Consider the following 16,396-nt stretch of genomic DNA (forward strand, 5'->3'; position numbering starts at 1 on the left):
ATAAAATTGTTAGTACGAAGCATAAAATCTTTCTTTATCCAGATGATTGGTATACTCTTAGGTTGAGCATTACAGATATAATTTCTTTTTTTAGTCACATTATTAAATGAAACCAAAGCTTTAGAAAATAATACTGCACTATTAATAGTGGTGACTCATGTGTTCTTTATATTTTAACAATAAACATTTACAGGAAAGCCTCTGAAATATCTTCTTCATAAACTTGTTTAACTGTAATTATAGTAATATGTAAATATTACATGTTAGTGGAATTTATAATGCAATTTGCAATGTAGTTTATACTATATATAGTATATGGTAGTAATATACAGAGAGATGGAGAAAGTCAACATTTTAGATCAAATTAAGGCACACAACGTGATTCTCATTAGTCTAGTGTTGGTGACAACTGGATAAGATTCTTAGAAAAACTGAGGAGGAAGAGGAAAGAGGCTTTCAAAAGTGACAGATTGGCACAAAAACATAGGACTGAATAGAACATGACTGAGGAACACTGCATGTGACAGCCCAGCTGGCCTAGAGGCTTTGGTTGGAAAATCAGAGCAGTCAAGTTGGAATCGTCTCTTGTAGCCAGCTGTGGGAGGTTTGAATGTTCGTACAAGAATTTTCAAATTTAGGCTGGAAGCAGTGGCGATCCATCTATTATTGAATGTTTTTTGAGCTGGGTTTTGACATGATGAAAGTAATGTGTTCAAAGTATCAATTTGAGTGTTGTGTTGGTTGGGTGGTGGGGAAAGAGAATACAAACAGGGAGATGAAATTTAGCTAAGATTTCAATAGTCTGAGTATATAGTGATAAAAGCATGAATCACTGACATAGCAATGAAAATTAAAAGGAATAGACACATAGGACATTTATCATGAAAATGGCTTGATAGTTTGATTTTTTTATCTTACAGGGTTAATTCAACAAACATTAGTTGAGCAAGTCCTATAAGAGAGAGTGCGGGAGATGGAAGCCCACCTGGGCTCTTCCCGGTGCGCAACATGGGGAGGCGGTAGCTGTTAATGCTCCAGGTCCTGGCCTTCAGGAGCCCAGTCCTAGGGAGCAGAGCAGAGGGTTTGGTGGCTTCTTTTATGGGATAGTGTATTAGTCTGCTTTTGTGTTGCTATTAACAGAATACCTGAGACTGGGTAATTTATAAAGAACAGAGGCTTATTTGGCTCATGCTTCTGGGACAGATGGATCTGGCGCAGGCCTCAGGCTGCTTCTACTCGTGGTGGAAAGCAGCAGGCAGTCGGTGGGAACAAACAGATCACATGGTGAGAGGAAGCAGGAGAGAGAGAGGGAAGGCGCCAGGGTCCTTTAAACAACCAGGTCTTGCAGGAACTAATAAAGTGAGAAGTCACTCACTACCCCTACCCCCCAGGAAGAGCATCAATCCATTCATGAGGGATCCACCCCCATGACCCAAACAGCTCCTAACACTGCCACACTGGGGATCAGATTTCCACATGAATTTTGGGGGGACAACACATCTAAACTCTATCAGATAGGGAGACATTTTAGTTCCTGTCCAATCTGTGCATGAGGTGTGGTCAAGCCAAAATAGCTTGAAGTCTGTAACCTAATATACTTGCATTAAAATCTTAACTGCACCACTATGAGAACTTGGCAAGTTATTTAATTTTCTGAACCATCATTTTCTATGGAAGATGATTCTCCATAGATCTCTTGTGTTTCTGCATGTCTTGCAAGCAGAGGCACCGACCGCCTTTTCCTGGACCATCTTTTCAGGGATGTTTATAGTAAACAGCCCTGGAAGACAGAGAAAGTGTCTCCCTCTGAAGCAGAAGTCAGCTTTGCTTACTGCCTGGTATAATAATGATAATGTCTTCCTCCAGAGCAAAGGGCAGGCAAGTTTGCTTACTACCTATTAAAAATGATTTGAATTTTCTGAGCTCAGGGTTCTTCAGCTGAGATGTAGACCCAGTGTGTGCACAGATCTAGACCCCTCCTTGTCACTCTTCATGGGACTTGGTGACAAGGGGAACCAAGCCAAACATGAGGTTCAGGCTGCTTGCTGTGCCATGAGTCTCTGATACAGGAGTCTTGGGTCTTCTGCCAGCATACATGAAGCTGTGGCAGGCTAACTTGTTAGCTTGCAACTTGGGTTAAGTCTCAGACCCTTTCTAGTTCTTGATGCCACCTGCCTAATGGTTTTCTGGGGAGGATGAAGCAAGGTAAGATATATAACACACCTGGCACATAGCATGTGGTTAAAATAAAAACATTTATTCTACTCCTTCCCTTAAGGGAGTAATTGAACAGCTGCTGAGAGAAAGTTCCTGCTCTGCCAGCAGCAATTACGCCCTTTTCAATATGGTTTCAGTCAGGACAGACTCTGTCTGGGTTTCAGGGTATATTTTGGCATAATTCATAGAGAGGAATCCCCAAAAGTGTAAGAACAATGATTATTATGCTGCCTGCTTGCAATGGAAGGCCTGGGATCCTCACTAACTTCTCTCAAGGCCAAGAAGTATCATCAGACAGCAACAAAGAGCAGCCTGATAGCAATTCTTCATGTGTTTTACTAGGCTTGAGCTGGAGTAAGGAGGGGTAAACACAGTTCATCTAAGATGGTCTTCTATGAGAAAGGAAAAGAGTCGAGGCCTGGGGAAGAGGAGAGAAGCTGCTCTCTCTCAGAAAATAGTGATCGGAAGGAGAAGATGGAAAAACCTGTCCCTGTAAGAAGGACTGATCATTCCCAGAAGGGACTGATGGAGGAAGGAGTGTTTCCCTTGCAGTCTCAAGCTCTGTCGTCCCCTAATGCCATTCCTTTGCACACCTTAGGATGACATTCAAGTCATGCTAAGATCCTGGGTTAGTGTTTTCAGAGACATTTTCTCATGAGTGGCTCCTGGCACAGCTGGTGCATTTGCTCTTAGCTGTGACCTGCCCTTACGTCATCATGCAAGGATACATGGGGGTGAAATAAACTGGTTTTCTGTCATTTAGTTGCTTACATTTGAGAAAGGGAGATAAGATGTCTAATCAAATAGACATAACCCAAGGAGAAAGGAGCAGTGCCTGAGAGGGCTACAGGTGCAGGGTGGTGGCGAGCAGAGCCAATTTCACTGCCAAGGGCAAGATTGGTCCAGAGCCCTCTCAGCCTTCAGCTTCTACTCCCTCGGCTCACTCCAGGCTCTTCTCACTAAAGAAGGGTGAATGCCAGTGAAGGGAGCCTTTAAATCCAAAGGGAGGAATGAGCTGCAGGCCCTGGGTTGCAGCTCAAAGCTATAGGAGCCTGCCCCAAGCTGTGGAAGCAAACAGTGCTGAGCACTGCTTCTGGGTCTTGAAATCTTGTCCCATCATGTGACTGTGCCTCTGACACAGCTTTATGTGTTTCCCAGACACAGCGTTGAACTCTGAGACTGGACGTTACCTGTGTCAGGTTACTTAGCTTCTTGGAAAACAGCTCAATTTGCTTTAGATCCTTGGCTTCAGGCTTAATTCCTAGTGACTCATATCATTAACCTGGAGACCCAGAAGTCTTGGCTACCACCTATGTCTGTATGACCCAAATGGACCCATGGTTCTGCTGTGGCCTCAGGGCAGGTAAGGAAGAACACAGCTCTTAAAGTCCTAAAGACAAACCCACAGTCATGGAGTCTGTGCCAATCTCCCCAAAAACCAATTACTCAGGAAACCAGTTCTGTACCCTCACTTCCAGGAAATTCCTGGTTGCTCTCTCCAGAGATATTTACTGTAGATTGTCCCAGCAGGGTTTCCAACTCTTCTGGTTTAGCCAGTATATCAGGATTTTCCACCATGCATGTGTACAGATGTATCCAGATAAACTATTGAAAGGCCAACCATTAATGACCAACCAGATCTGCCTTCAGAATCCAAATAGAGACCACAGAGCAACAATTGGTAGCAAGAGTCCCATCTGTCTCAGAGTTGGAATGCCTGGAACAATGCTGCTGTGTTACGTGCTAGAGGGACTGTATGCCTCGGTGACTACTGCCCCACACCTGGCCTCTGCAGACAGAGGGGGCTGGGCTCAGGGAGAGCAAAGAAGGAGGTTACCATTTATTGTTCAGATGTGGTTTAGGTTCCCAGACCATTTGTATCAGACAAGATCTTAAAGACTGTACATGACAGTGACTTCTACGGGTATAGAGAATGCCAGTTTGGGGCAACAAATAATTTATTAAATTTTTGATTAATTTAATTTGAGCTCATGGCAAGTTATTGAAGTCAATGGAGCTGAAACGATAGAGAGTTCATAATGATCTCTCTTTTATCTGAATTATATGATATTATTCATATTGTCTCTATAACTCAGAGGTTTTGTTTGAAAAAAAGAAAATGGCATTCAGAATAGCCCAAAGGAAAAATGAAGTTTATTTAAAGGATAAAGAGAAAACTCATGGAAATTCGGGAGAAGTCAAGCAATCAGGCGACAGGACGATAGAATTGTGAGTTCGAATGACGTCAGAGACCTGCATAGCACTTAATAGATTCTCAGTAAATGTTTGTTGAATGAATGAATGAACAAATGAACTAACAAGTGACTTCAGACAGCTCTGAGGAAGATTTAGGCCTGCACTGCACTGTTATGCCAGTATCTGATTTAACCTTACTCCACTTATCTGTCCTGTGTCTCTTGGTTCGAAATCCCAAGAGAGGAATCCAGAGACTACCCCTGGGTCAGGTGTCCATCCAAGTCCACTAAGCAATGGCCAGAAAGGGCAACACAGAATGATGAAGGGCTCCTTTCTAAGGATCAAATAGATTAAGCCAGAAGGATAAGCTGAGTGTGGCATGTGGTTTTATATTTCTCTAGGGCATTGATTTTGTATGTAATTGAGGACTACTATGTACTGGTGTTATTTAAGGTATATATGTGAGTGGCTCCACAGTGAAATATTTTTGCCTCTTGAGGACAAGAGTAATAGCTTTTATTTTTTTCTCTCATAGTGCTTGAATTTTATAAATAATTCTAAACAAGGAAGAATGTTACTCAAGTAGGACCAGATTGGAAGGTAACATGTGCTAACTGATTATTATATGCCAGACACTGTGCTAGACATTTTGAAAAACTGTAGTCCCTCTCAGCCTACCCTTGTGGGTAAGGATTATTATCTCTTTTGCTGATGAAAAGACCAATGTTTAAACTATAAAAAGGTTGAAAAGGGGTGGAGCTAGAATTCTTCCTGAGATTGGTTTGTTCCCAAAAGATATACTCTTCCCATTATCACTACACTGTCTTGTAATCACCTAATGAATCATTAATCAAAATATTGGGATGAATTCTGCAGGGAGGAGCCAGGTCTCTTCCATGAGTCATTAGACAACTAGAAGAAGAGAGGCTTATGGCACTTAACAACCAGGTGAGTAGGCAGTTGTGGATTGGATGCTGGTTTGGACAAACCAGCTCTAAATACATTATGGGACGAAAATTGAGAACCCTTGATATGGTCAGAATGAGATGAAAAAGGATGAGAGGAGTAAGTTGTCTGAAAAATAATCAAGTTGCAAAACAGTGTGATCTCATTTTTAGATATATGGATATATAAAAATATATATGCATAATGAATATCTATATATCTACATACCTAATAAATAAAATATTTTACATACCCATTGTTTTATATACCACCAAGAAAGAAAAAAGTGCTGCCAGTTAATTGTAAGACACCATTGACTGTAAAAGTCATCCTGATTTCAAAGATGTTAAAATGTGGGGAAGAATATATGTGTGCTGCAGTACATAGGAAATGATCTGGAGGGATGGGCAAGGAGGTGTTATAGTGGTAATCTCTGGGAAGTGGGAGTATGATTTGTTTTTTATGATTGCTTAACTGGGTATGCAAATTCCTACAATGCCACCATCTCGCTGCTCCACTCTAACCCCACTCTCAAATGCTAGAAGTAAGTGATCCCCAGGCCTCACAGAACCAGTTTTAAAATCTCTTGGCATGTCATGCATTAGGGTTGAAATCTTGGCTTTAGGATGTGGGGGTGTAATGCTCCCATTGTATTGTTCTCGGCATGTGAAGCCTCTGCCAAACTCCAGGGCAACAGAAAAAAACACATTTAAAGACCTTTGTACGTATAGACTTGAGAATAGGCTAGATACAAGTCATAGCAAATGAAGGAAAAACAGTTCAAAGATGGAAGTGCAAAATAAATAATATTTAGGTTTTTGTAGTACATTGAGTAAATGTGCAGAAAGTAGGATTCTAATAAGTAAACTTGTTTTATATCTTTAATATCCACCCTTCTAGAATTGACGTATTAGTTTTTTTGTGTACTTAAAGATAATCATAAATCCAACAATGATGAGATTAGCTTAATAGTTTTTCCCTTGGGGAATAAATGTAGATATTTTGAAGTTTTATGTTAAAAGCATGCCTGAGGTTATTTTTACCAAACATCATGAAGAAAATATAATTAACTAATAAGTATTACAGCCTTAAATCTATTATTTAAGACATGGAAATTTTTCATTTAAGCTACTTTATTGCATTCCTTCTTTTATTAAGTCCTGGGATAATTTTGTATTCTTTCTCAAAGAATATGCTTTTCTCTCTGCTCTTGGTTACATAGCTGGATTTATTTAATTCCCTAATATAGTGCAAGATTATTTTACTATTTAAAAGAAATTCTGTAACTTTTATGTATTTGCCAACAGTGCAGGATATGGTCACTGATCCAAATCACAGTTTGTAATCTCTGTTAACTCATGGCTGGCTGTACTGTTTCGGTCACAGCCATGAAGCCATCGCCTAATCCGTAGGCATGCTTGACAGGATGCTCTAAAAATATGAGGATACCAATGGGTGATTTCACTTCAAGGCTAAAGGAAGCACTTTAATCTAAAGCTCATCTCTTGGTTCATACTTGCCAACATTTTGTTTACTATTCCTCAGATGGTTATAAGACAGGGAAGGACACAGGCTTTGGAGCCAGACTGGTCTTGGTCAGAGCCCAGCAACCCAGGAATGAGCCCCTGTCCCACGAGTGCAGGTCCTCAGCAACAAATCTGAGACCAGCTCACCGTGACTTCTTAGTTGGATCGATTAAGTTTCTTGTGTCATTTCGCTCTGCATTTGGGACTTAAATGAAGTCATCACCGGCCAGTTGTAGGGATAGTGAAAACAGGCATATGGTAGCATTTGACAAGTCCTTTAAGGCCTGCCTGTTTTCTAGAGATCTTACCAGGCCCTTGGAGAAGCACAATTGCTGCACTATTTGTGGTTATTTGTTATGTTTATTAAAACTATTCTGTATATTTTATTGCATGTAAAATGGCTGTCTTCAAGTGCAAAATACTCCCATAGCAGAGTTTCAAAATGTATTCACATTATCTTGGTGTACATACAAGTGTTCATTTTTTTTTTTTAAACCTATACCTGATCTGGGTGTGAGCTACTAGGCTTTGGGTAGTGGGAAAAAAATGTTAGGCTTAGTCCATTCCAATGCAATAAATTTTAAAGCTCCTTTAAATAATACTCAATTCCTCTGTAAAACTACCTTCTAGCTCAGATATCTCCATTTTCAGTTCCATTTTTCCTTTGTCCCAGCTAAGGGGGTACCTCGTGTTTCTGGGATATGGAAGCAGGAAGGACCTATGTAGTGCCTTGTATTCTCCTCTGGCTCTTCAGGCAGCTAGGAACATGATGTCCTGTGATGCTCAAGTTTTCTGTGCCTATTACTACTGATCTTGTCTCCCTCAGCTATGTTTAGGCCCGGTAGCCCTTGCAAGCTGATTCAGTCTTACCTTGGCTCTCATTGTTGAGAGATTCTCTCTACCTCTCCTTCTAGATCTCTGGCCAGGGCTGGTAACTCCAGCGCCTGCTACAGAGGTAAACAACCCCTTGCCAAGTACTGTGGAAGTTTCGGATCCTATCCATGACTAATTGAGTGCAGGATAGTGAGTTGGGGAACTAAATATCAAGGGCCGATCTACCCAACCACCCTGCACCTGCCAAGTTTATAGTGATGTGACTGTGCACCATGTTTTGAGCTCTTTCTAGATCAAAAAGCAAATTGGGGAAGTCTTCCTGTACCAATCAGGAACCAAGAAAGAAGTAGTTGATGGCATGCCCAAAAGAGGTGCCTGATTCCGGAGAGTTTAATGAATGGACTATTAGAGAGATGGCAAGAGTTAGGGGTGTTCAACAGGGAGCACTGAAGCACCTTGGGACAGCAGCAGTAGGAAGTCAATATAACCCCTAGGCCTACTGCTCCCTTTTCCCTCTAATATCCTGCGGGAGCTCCCTGTTGGCCAACACAGAAAGGGAGCAGAAGGGCAAGGGAATCATATTGATGTAACCCTTAGGTCATCTCCTGGGCACAGAGCAGGGTGGAGGACGGTAGAGAGTGGGTTTGGAGGGGCAGACAATGTCCAGCAGGTTCCTCTTATAAACCTAACATATTGCATCCTTTCTGGGTCAAAGCCCAAAGGGAAAGATTGGACATACACATCTCGAGGCATCTCTCTCATTCTTTCTCTATTTGCTCTCCCCACTGGCTTCCAGGGATAGAACAGGAGGCACAGATCCTTGGTAAATCTTAGTGCACTGTATACCTAAGGGGATCTGCTTGGGCTGGATGTTCTGGGCTTAGCTTTGATATGCAAGAGGGAAACAAAGATATGTAGGACATAACCTCCCAGGAAAATTGCCTGTTTTGCAAAGCTGTTGTCTTTCTGGCAAATCCAAGTGCAAATGCCAAAAACTTAAATATTAACCTTTTCTTTGTGTTTCTTTTACTTCTCTGCTCCACCACAAGCCTTAGACCAGCTAGGGAAATATTATAATCTTAGGGAGGCAAAAGAGAATGTAGCACATTAATATTTTTAAAAATTATTTTCACAAATATATTGCTGTAGATTGTATGGAAATTTAAAAATTTTATAGCATTTTTACATGTATTATCTGACAATGTCATTTAATCTTAACAACAGTCTTTTAAGGTGCCCATTTTATAGAGGAGATGATGGAGGTCAAATGTCCTCTGCTAGTTAATGGCAAACCCGTAGCTAGAATTTCAGATCTCCTGATTCCCATCGTAGTCCTCTTTCCTCTGTGCCAGAGATGGGGGCATAATTTGCATATTTGGAAAAGGGAACTAAGTTCATGAAGTTTGTTCATAATATACTGGTACTGGCAAAAAATTGTGATATTTGAGCAGTTTTGTCCACTGATAATTGCTTTTATTAAAAAAATATATACATGGTTTTAGTCTCTAATATCTGCTTCCATGATAACTAGGTGATTTTATACTTATTTTATTGCTCTTCTCACATTATTATCTGTCACTTGATATCTTTTACCATTTGCTTTTTTTCCCTCCTGGTTCTGACTCGGTTTCACTGGTTAATCACCTTCTCTAATCCAACTCCTCTTTTTACTTACCCTTTGATTCTAAAATCCTTTGACCTCATGACTGGATTGCTGCCTCCTTAACCCAGTAAGCAGAACATATTCTGCTGAAAACAGCAGGCCTTGTTTTCAGTGTGTATGTGTGTTTACATGGCACCCTGTGCTGCACTGTATGACTCAGAGAACACCCACTGGGACAAGATGCAGCAGGGAAATATATGCATAAGTAGAAAAAGAAGATAGGGAACTTAGACCAAGACTAACTGGCAACCTGGTCTCTGGGCAAATTTCTTGAATGGTTGGTTTCTAGCAGTAAGAGTTTGAAAGATTCACAGTGTTGCTGAGGAGTGGAATGTGTGACAGATCAGAGCTGAAGGCCAGTGCAGAATATGTCACTTTATAAAGTTTATGCACTTCCCCCATGAAAAGCAGAAGCTACCTGCTGCATACTGTGTCTGCCTTTCCCTAAACTCACCTGAAGCTTCCCAACTAAAGTATCATCAATTATATAGGATTTTGAATTTTTTTTTCTTTCTAGAATATAGGAAGATACTAAAGATGTTTGATGTCCTGAAAAGTCTAAGTATTGGAACTATTGTCTGTTCCCTGGACTGTGTTTTATCACCCTGTGAAGACAAGGGAGGCCTGAGAGTTTGGGCTCTAAGTTTGAGCTATATCCGGAAGTCCCTGGACCAGGCCCAGCTGGGGAGAAAACCACAGTGCCGTGCACTTCCCACCGTGGCTCTCACCTAACCCCAGTGCACAGGGCAGCTACCTTCTGGGTCCATCTCTTGTGCCTGTGCTTGGATTGCTGCTGATTCCTGGTTTAGATGGCTATCCTAGAACACTGGCTAAATATACGTTGGTCACATAGAAACATACATATTTACTAACAGAAATAAGTGACAGTATTTTCCCCCTTTAAGTGGCCTACTTACATTGTCATACCCAGAGTCTATTCTCTATATTCTCCTGAGTCTATATTTTCATAGCTTGCTGATGTTTGCATAAAACTGGTACAGCCTTTCCAGAGGATAATTTGGCAATAAGTTTCAAAATGTCTATTCAAAATGGCCTTTGAATAATCCAGTGTAAAGGAAATCGTTAAGATTTTGCCTAATAACTTAGCTAGGAGGTGTTCACTGCAGCTTCCTAGCAAACAGAGTAAATTATCAACCATCTGTGAGACAAATTACTGCACCAACATCAAAAATATAGAAGTGTGGAGATACGGTTTTAGGCATGAAAGGATATTTATGATATCCTTTTGAATAAATAAATCAAGTTTGTAGCAGTAAATGCAGTACATATATACAAGAAACTATTCCTATGCACACAAGAAATACCAGAGAGACCAAAATAATAGTTGTTTCTGACTAGTGTGATGAGTAGTGTTTTTTTTTGTTTTTTTTTAAAAAGATGACCGGTAAGGGGATCTTAACCTTTGACTTGGTGTTGTCAGCACCACGCCCAGCCAGTGAGCGAACCGGCCATCCCTATATGGGATCCGAACCCGGGGCCTTGGTGTTATCAGCACCGCACTCTCCCGAGTGAGCCACCGGGCCGGCCCCAGATGAGTAGTGTTTTTAATTAATAATAGGTAATTTTATTTCACTACTTCTATAGTGAACAGGAATTAATTTATGAAAAAGAAAATTGCCTAGCATTGAAACTGGACTCTGGAATAGACAGAGGTGACAAGGATCTGATGAACTGGGATCAGCAATGTACCATGTGTACTAATGTATGTTAGTGTGTTAGCAGTGACACCAGGCACAACTGACACCAATGATTCAGACAAAAGGATGTGAATACAAGAGACTCAAGAGTGGGCCTGCTTCAGAAGGACAATGCAGACTTGGACCATATTTTTACTCTCTTTACCTAAAATGTTCTGATTTTGTAGGATAATTGTTTACCTTCCTCATTTGACTTTAGACAAAATCCATTTTATATTGTTTTATTAAATAATAATGAATATGCAAAAAAACTTACAAAATAAGGATAAAGTGCATAAAATACTCATGCACAGAAATTCAGTGTCCCAGAAATGGAGCATTACCATTAACCCTATAAGTGTCCCCTATAGGCTCCTCCTTTCCCCATCTCCCTCCCCACCCTCTCTCCTCAGAGAAGACCATGGTTCTAAATTTTTTATCATTGCCTTGCTTTTCTTTATCGTTTTATTCCTAAACAATATTTTGTTTAGTTTTACATGGTTTTTGACTTCATGTAAGTGGAATTATACTTTATCATTCTTTAGCAACTTGAGTTTTGTCCATGTGATGTGTGTAGCTGTAGTTCATTCATTTCGCTATTGTCAAGTTTTCATTATGTAAATGCTCCTCAGTATATTTATGCGTGGTCCTGCTTATGGATTTTGCATGACTTGACAATTTGTTGCTACTCTGAAAGTTTTTATGAATGATCTAATGCTCACGTATAACGTCTGGTGCTTATGAGGAGTGTCTCGGGTTTATATAGAGATGTGGAACTGCTAGGTTGCAGGGTGTGTGAATGTTCAACTTCAATATAAAATGCTAAGTTATTTTCCATATTATTTTTATTTATATTCTTGCCAGCAGTGTATGAGTGCTTCTATCCTCTAGATAGTCACCAACATTCAATAATGTCAGATTTATAACTTTTTGCTAATTCAGTGAGTATGAAATGATTTAATTTGTATTTCCTTGAGCATAATGAAGTAGATCATGTTTTCTTAGGTTTATTAACCATTTGTGATTTCTCCCTATAAAGAATCTTTGAGTCTTTTGGCCCATTTTTCTATTGCGTTATTTCTGCTTTTAAAATTGGTTTGTAGGAATTCTGAATATTCGGAGAACAATCTTTTGTTAGTTATACATGTGAGAGAGATCTTTTTTCCAATTGTGTGGCTTTTTTTTCATTTTCCACGTAGTGCATTTGATGAAGAGACATCCTTAATCTTATCCATCCTTCCTTTCATGGTTTGCTTTTTTGGTGTCTTGTTTAAGAAATTGCTTCCTATGCAGATGTTCATAAATATAAACTCCTAGTTGTCTTCTGTTTTATAGTTTTGCCCCTGTGAATGGTGTGAAGGTGTCCAACTTCGTTTTTTCTATATGGATAAGTATTTGTTCCAGGACAATTTGTTAATAGACCTTCTCCCCAGAGCTCTTTCATAAATGAAGTTGCCATGTAGTGTGGGCCTGTTTCCTGGGTCCTCCAGAGAACACAGGCATTTGAGTCAGCCAGATGCTGAGGCACCTACCAGGAACATCTTTATCTTTTATATAAGGCGTTTTCCTCACATAACAAGTTACAAGTTGAGCTCTTCTGGGTGAATCTGTTGCTTCCCATCTTTTCCTCTGCCAGAATCAGTTCATCCGTGATGTTTTCTCACAGCTGCAGCTGCTCCACGTTCCGTGAATTACCACATCCAAAGTGGGAAAAGGCCTTCATATGTTCAATTCTGATCTTGAGGTTGTTCTGGACCACCCAAGCAGTGTGGGTTCAAGTTGCAAGTTCACGTGCAGTCCTGGTCAGCGTTATGAGTTCTTTTGGGAGGATTATTTTACCTGTCCATTCAGTGCTGATTTTTAAGACAGGCACCTGTCTTGCAGATCTCTGTGGGGAACAAAGGTACCAGTATTTATCTCTAGTTCACCCAATTTCCAGGGTGTAGCCCTGTGGGGGTGTCTCATCTCACATTCAACTCCTCTCCTTGAGTTTTTTGGGCTTTGTCCTCTGTCCCTCTACCCCATGAGACAGTGAGAAGGGCAGCTGGAATTCATCTGTGTGGCAAAGGTAGAACTCAGTGAAAGGTGGTTTTGTTTACATTTCTGGCTTCCCGTTTTCCGTTTGTTTTTTTGGCTTCTTTAGTATTCTTTACTTTCTTGGAGCTCATCATACATGTAGGAAGATTTTTTCTTTTCTGGAATTCTTAGTTGTTTTTCAGGGAGAGGGTCAGTCAGTGTACCTCTATGAAAACAGAACTTGGCTAAATTCATTTTAAAAATTGCATTATGTTTTATCAATTTTGCCTAAAGGTTTGTTGGAGACTGAACCGCTGCACGGAAGAGATGAAGATGCAGTAGCCAGTGCTGACTTCTCCAGCACGCTCTCTGAGGAGGAAAAGGAAGAGTTAAAGGCAGAATTAGTTCAGGTATGTTTAGTAATCTTATTATTATTGTCATTTCTATCTCCGGATATTGAGAGTTATTATTAGTTTGGTATAAGTCCCATATTGCCATTATGTTGTCTTTTATGTTGTCTTTTACTTAATAAAATTTAATAATGAATACATTGCAAGATGATTCCGTCTTTCCAAGGTATTTTTGTAATGCTAATTGTCCATTACTTGTTGGTTACAGCGGTAAAATGAATGGTTGTACTGCTTAAGCAACAATAACAATTAATTTTAAATATGCACCTCTTATTCTTTTTAGTACCAGAACCCTTTGGGAATAATAAAACCCTTGCAAACCTGAATTCATTCAAGAATTCATTCAAGACCCTGGGACAGGTGCATGCTCCTTTCTAACAGGGGTTCTTGTTTTAGGTCAGCAACTTAGCTCAACAAATATTTTGAAATATTTTTTAATGAAAAAAGTCAATCATAGAAGCAGCTGAATTTATAAAGTTGTCTACTCTTTTGCAGATGAATAAAGGTCTGTGGGTGGAGAGGAAAGTTATGATTAATTGAGGCTTAATTAGATCTGTGTAGTTGCTGTGGGGACTGGGACTAGAGGGGAGGAGGAAGGCAGGTTCATCATGAATACAACTTCTTGTTCCAGCATGTTGTTTGCAGGACCCGTTAACCCTCAAATACTTTGCTGAGGAGCCTTTATTTTCTAGGAGGAGAGGGCTGGAGAAAGGGACAGCAGGACAAGAGGGGCAGAGGCCGGCATCCCCTCCCCATCCTGTGTTCTAGCTAAGAGGGCAGGAAGCTCCTGTTCCCGCTGGAAGCAAGGCTTTGCCTCCCTGCTCTGATCTTTCTAAAGGCTGAGGACACAGCTTTGAACTCCCCCTTACACTCTCTCTCCCCCCTTGTCCACTCTGGACTCTCCCAGTTCTAACGTTCTGCTAGTGCGTGTTTATGAGAGCTCATAATAATATTGAAGACTTTTCAGGAGCTTTTACAAGGCATACCCTAGAATAATTTCATTTTAAAATAAAAGAGCAGCAGGGGCCGGCCCGGTGGCGCACTGGATAAGTACGCTGCTTGGGAAGCGCGGCGGCGCTCCCACCTGAGGGTTCGGATCCCACATACAGACCGGTTCCCGCTCACTGGCTGAGCGAGGCGCGGGAGCAGCACCGAGGGTTGCAATCCCGTTGCCGGTCCCCGGTCCGGTACGGGGGCAACACTGAGGGTTGCGATCTGTTGCCGGACACGGAAAAAGATAAAAGACAAAAAAAATAAATAAATAAAATAAAATAAAATAAAAGAGCAGCTTGTTCCTCTGCTACAACTAGAAATGATGTCAGTAAGCACAGTACCTTAAATCAAATACCTGGGTCTGTCTGTGGCCAGTGACTGGCCACACATACCGGAGTGTGCAGACCAAAGTCAGCCTTAATGGAAAATGGACTAGCTCATTTTCTTTCTCCCTGAAATTCTGGTTCATAACCTGTTCATGTTAACTGCAGGGTCCAAAAGCTATGTTCTGCAGACTGGTGTAAGCTAACTGACTCTAAGCTGAATCCTGACTCCTTCACAGTGGTAGTTCCAGTCTAAGTTCAGATACAACCTCTGTAACAGACCAACTGCTATAAAATGCCTTGATTTTTCTGGGTTCTGGGATTACTGGGATATACATACATACACACATGTATCAATGTATGTTTGCTTTTGTGCAATTTATATTTTCTAAATGTTTGACAATGAACATGTATTTCTTTTATAATCAAGAAAAAAGTAAACATTGATTTCAAATGGATGCCCCATGAATATAAAAAACTGGAAGTGTTTTCAGAAATTCCTGTCTCATTTGGCTCCAGTAATATGTTTCATTCCTAAGACTTTTTGAGCCTGACTTGTGAAAATAACACCAGACTCTGTTACTGTGTTCAAGTTTCTGGGATTCACATTTTCATCTTCAGAATGCATCAACCTCCCTGCTTCCTGTCTTTTATTTCTGGGTTCTTCAGAAATGAAGAAGTACCACACATTGCCAAAGGTAGCATCATCACTTCCAGAGGCACATGGGTTCAGCTGTCTGCCCCAAGCCCAATGAAAAGCAAAGGAAGTAGATCTTTGCGATTTTTCCTCTTCACGTTTCCATTTCTTCTCCCTCCACCTCAGGCCTCCTTTGCTTTATGCTCATTCTTTTCTTAAATCTGCTTTCCCTACCCCTTTACAGGTACGTGCATGCACACGCACACACACTCCAAGCGGGGTCTTGGCACAACAGACCCATTCAGATTTCACCTCCAGTGCTAGGATCTATTATAATGAGGAGACACAGAGAGCCCTGTCATCTTTCTCACCATGGGCCTTACAAAGAACTGAGATATCCCTCAGACAGCTCAGTTCCTCTGTCCCAACTCTCCTCAGACATTCTTCCTAGACCCCTGGTCACAAGCAACTCCTTTCTGTGTATAGGGGAAGATCCCCCTTACTGGGTCTATTAGCCACTCAGGTACCAAGACACCTCAGAGGCCAGCCTGTTGAATGGCTGCTTTTGAGTCAGGCACTCAGTTGTGGCCATGATCCAGAGCATGCATGACCTTTGTGTACTAGGACTTCTTATCTCTGACTGCTTTGCTGAAACGGGGTCTTGAGTGTGCCAGGTATCACCTCCTCTGGCTCACTCCTCTCCCCAGTTTCATCTGATCCTCCTACCACCTTCTGTCTACACTGGATCCCTCAGGCCTCCTCTCTTCCCTCTCCCGTCCCTCTTTCTGCACTGCTTTGTTATGAATATTCCCACAATGGTGCCCTTAGACTTTGGGTGATCTAGACTTCTCCTTTTGGTGGGAGACATAAAATAAGCCAATAGTGTCCAAAAGGCTTACATCTTGGATGAGTTCAGCATTTTCAAAGAGGAGTCTCTTT

The 16,396-nt window shown here is 41.0% G+C and overlaps 1 protein-coding gene across 3 annotated transcripts in view; it reads left to right on the forward strand.

The window, feature by feature from the left end:
- The window catches only part of TPD52L1 (tumor protein D52-like 1), a 93,031-nt gene that overhangs the window by 46,668 nt on the left and 29,967 nt on the right, over positions 1–16,396 (forward strand). For all 3 annotated transcript variants that reach the window (XM_008572462.1, XM_008572470.1, XM_008572454.1), the window contains exon 2: positions 13,389–13,504. In XM_008572462.1, the coding sequence (XP_008570684.1) occupies positions 13,389–13,504 (116 nt within the window). The remainder of the gene's footprint in view (positions 1–13,388; positions 13,505–16,396) is intronic.

Source organism: Galeopterus variegatus, unplaced genomic scaffold, assembly GCF_000696425.1.
Source record: "Galeopterus variegatus unplaced genomic scaffold, G_variegatus-3.0.2 Scaffold47, whole genome shotgun sequence".
NCBI lineage: Eukaryota > Metazoa > Chordata > Mammalia > Dermoptera > Cynocephalidae > Galeopterus > Galeopterus variegatus.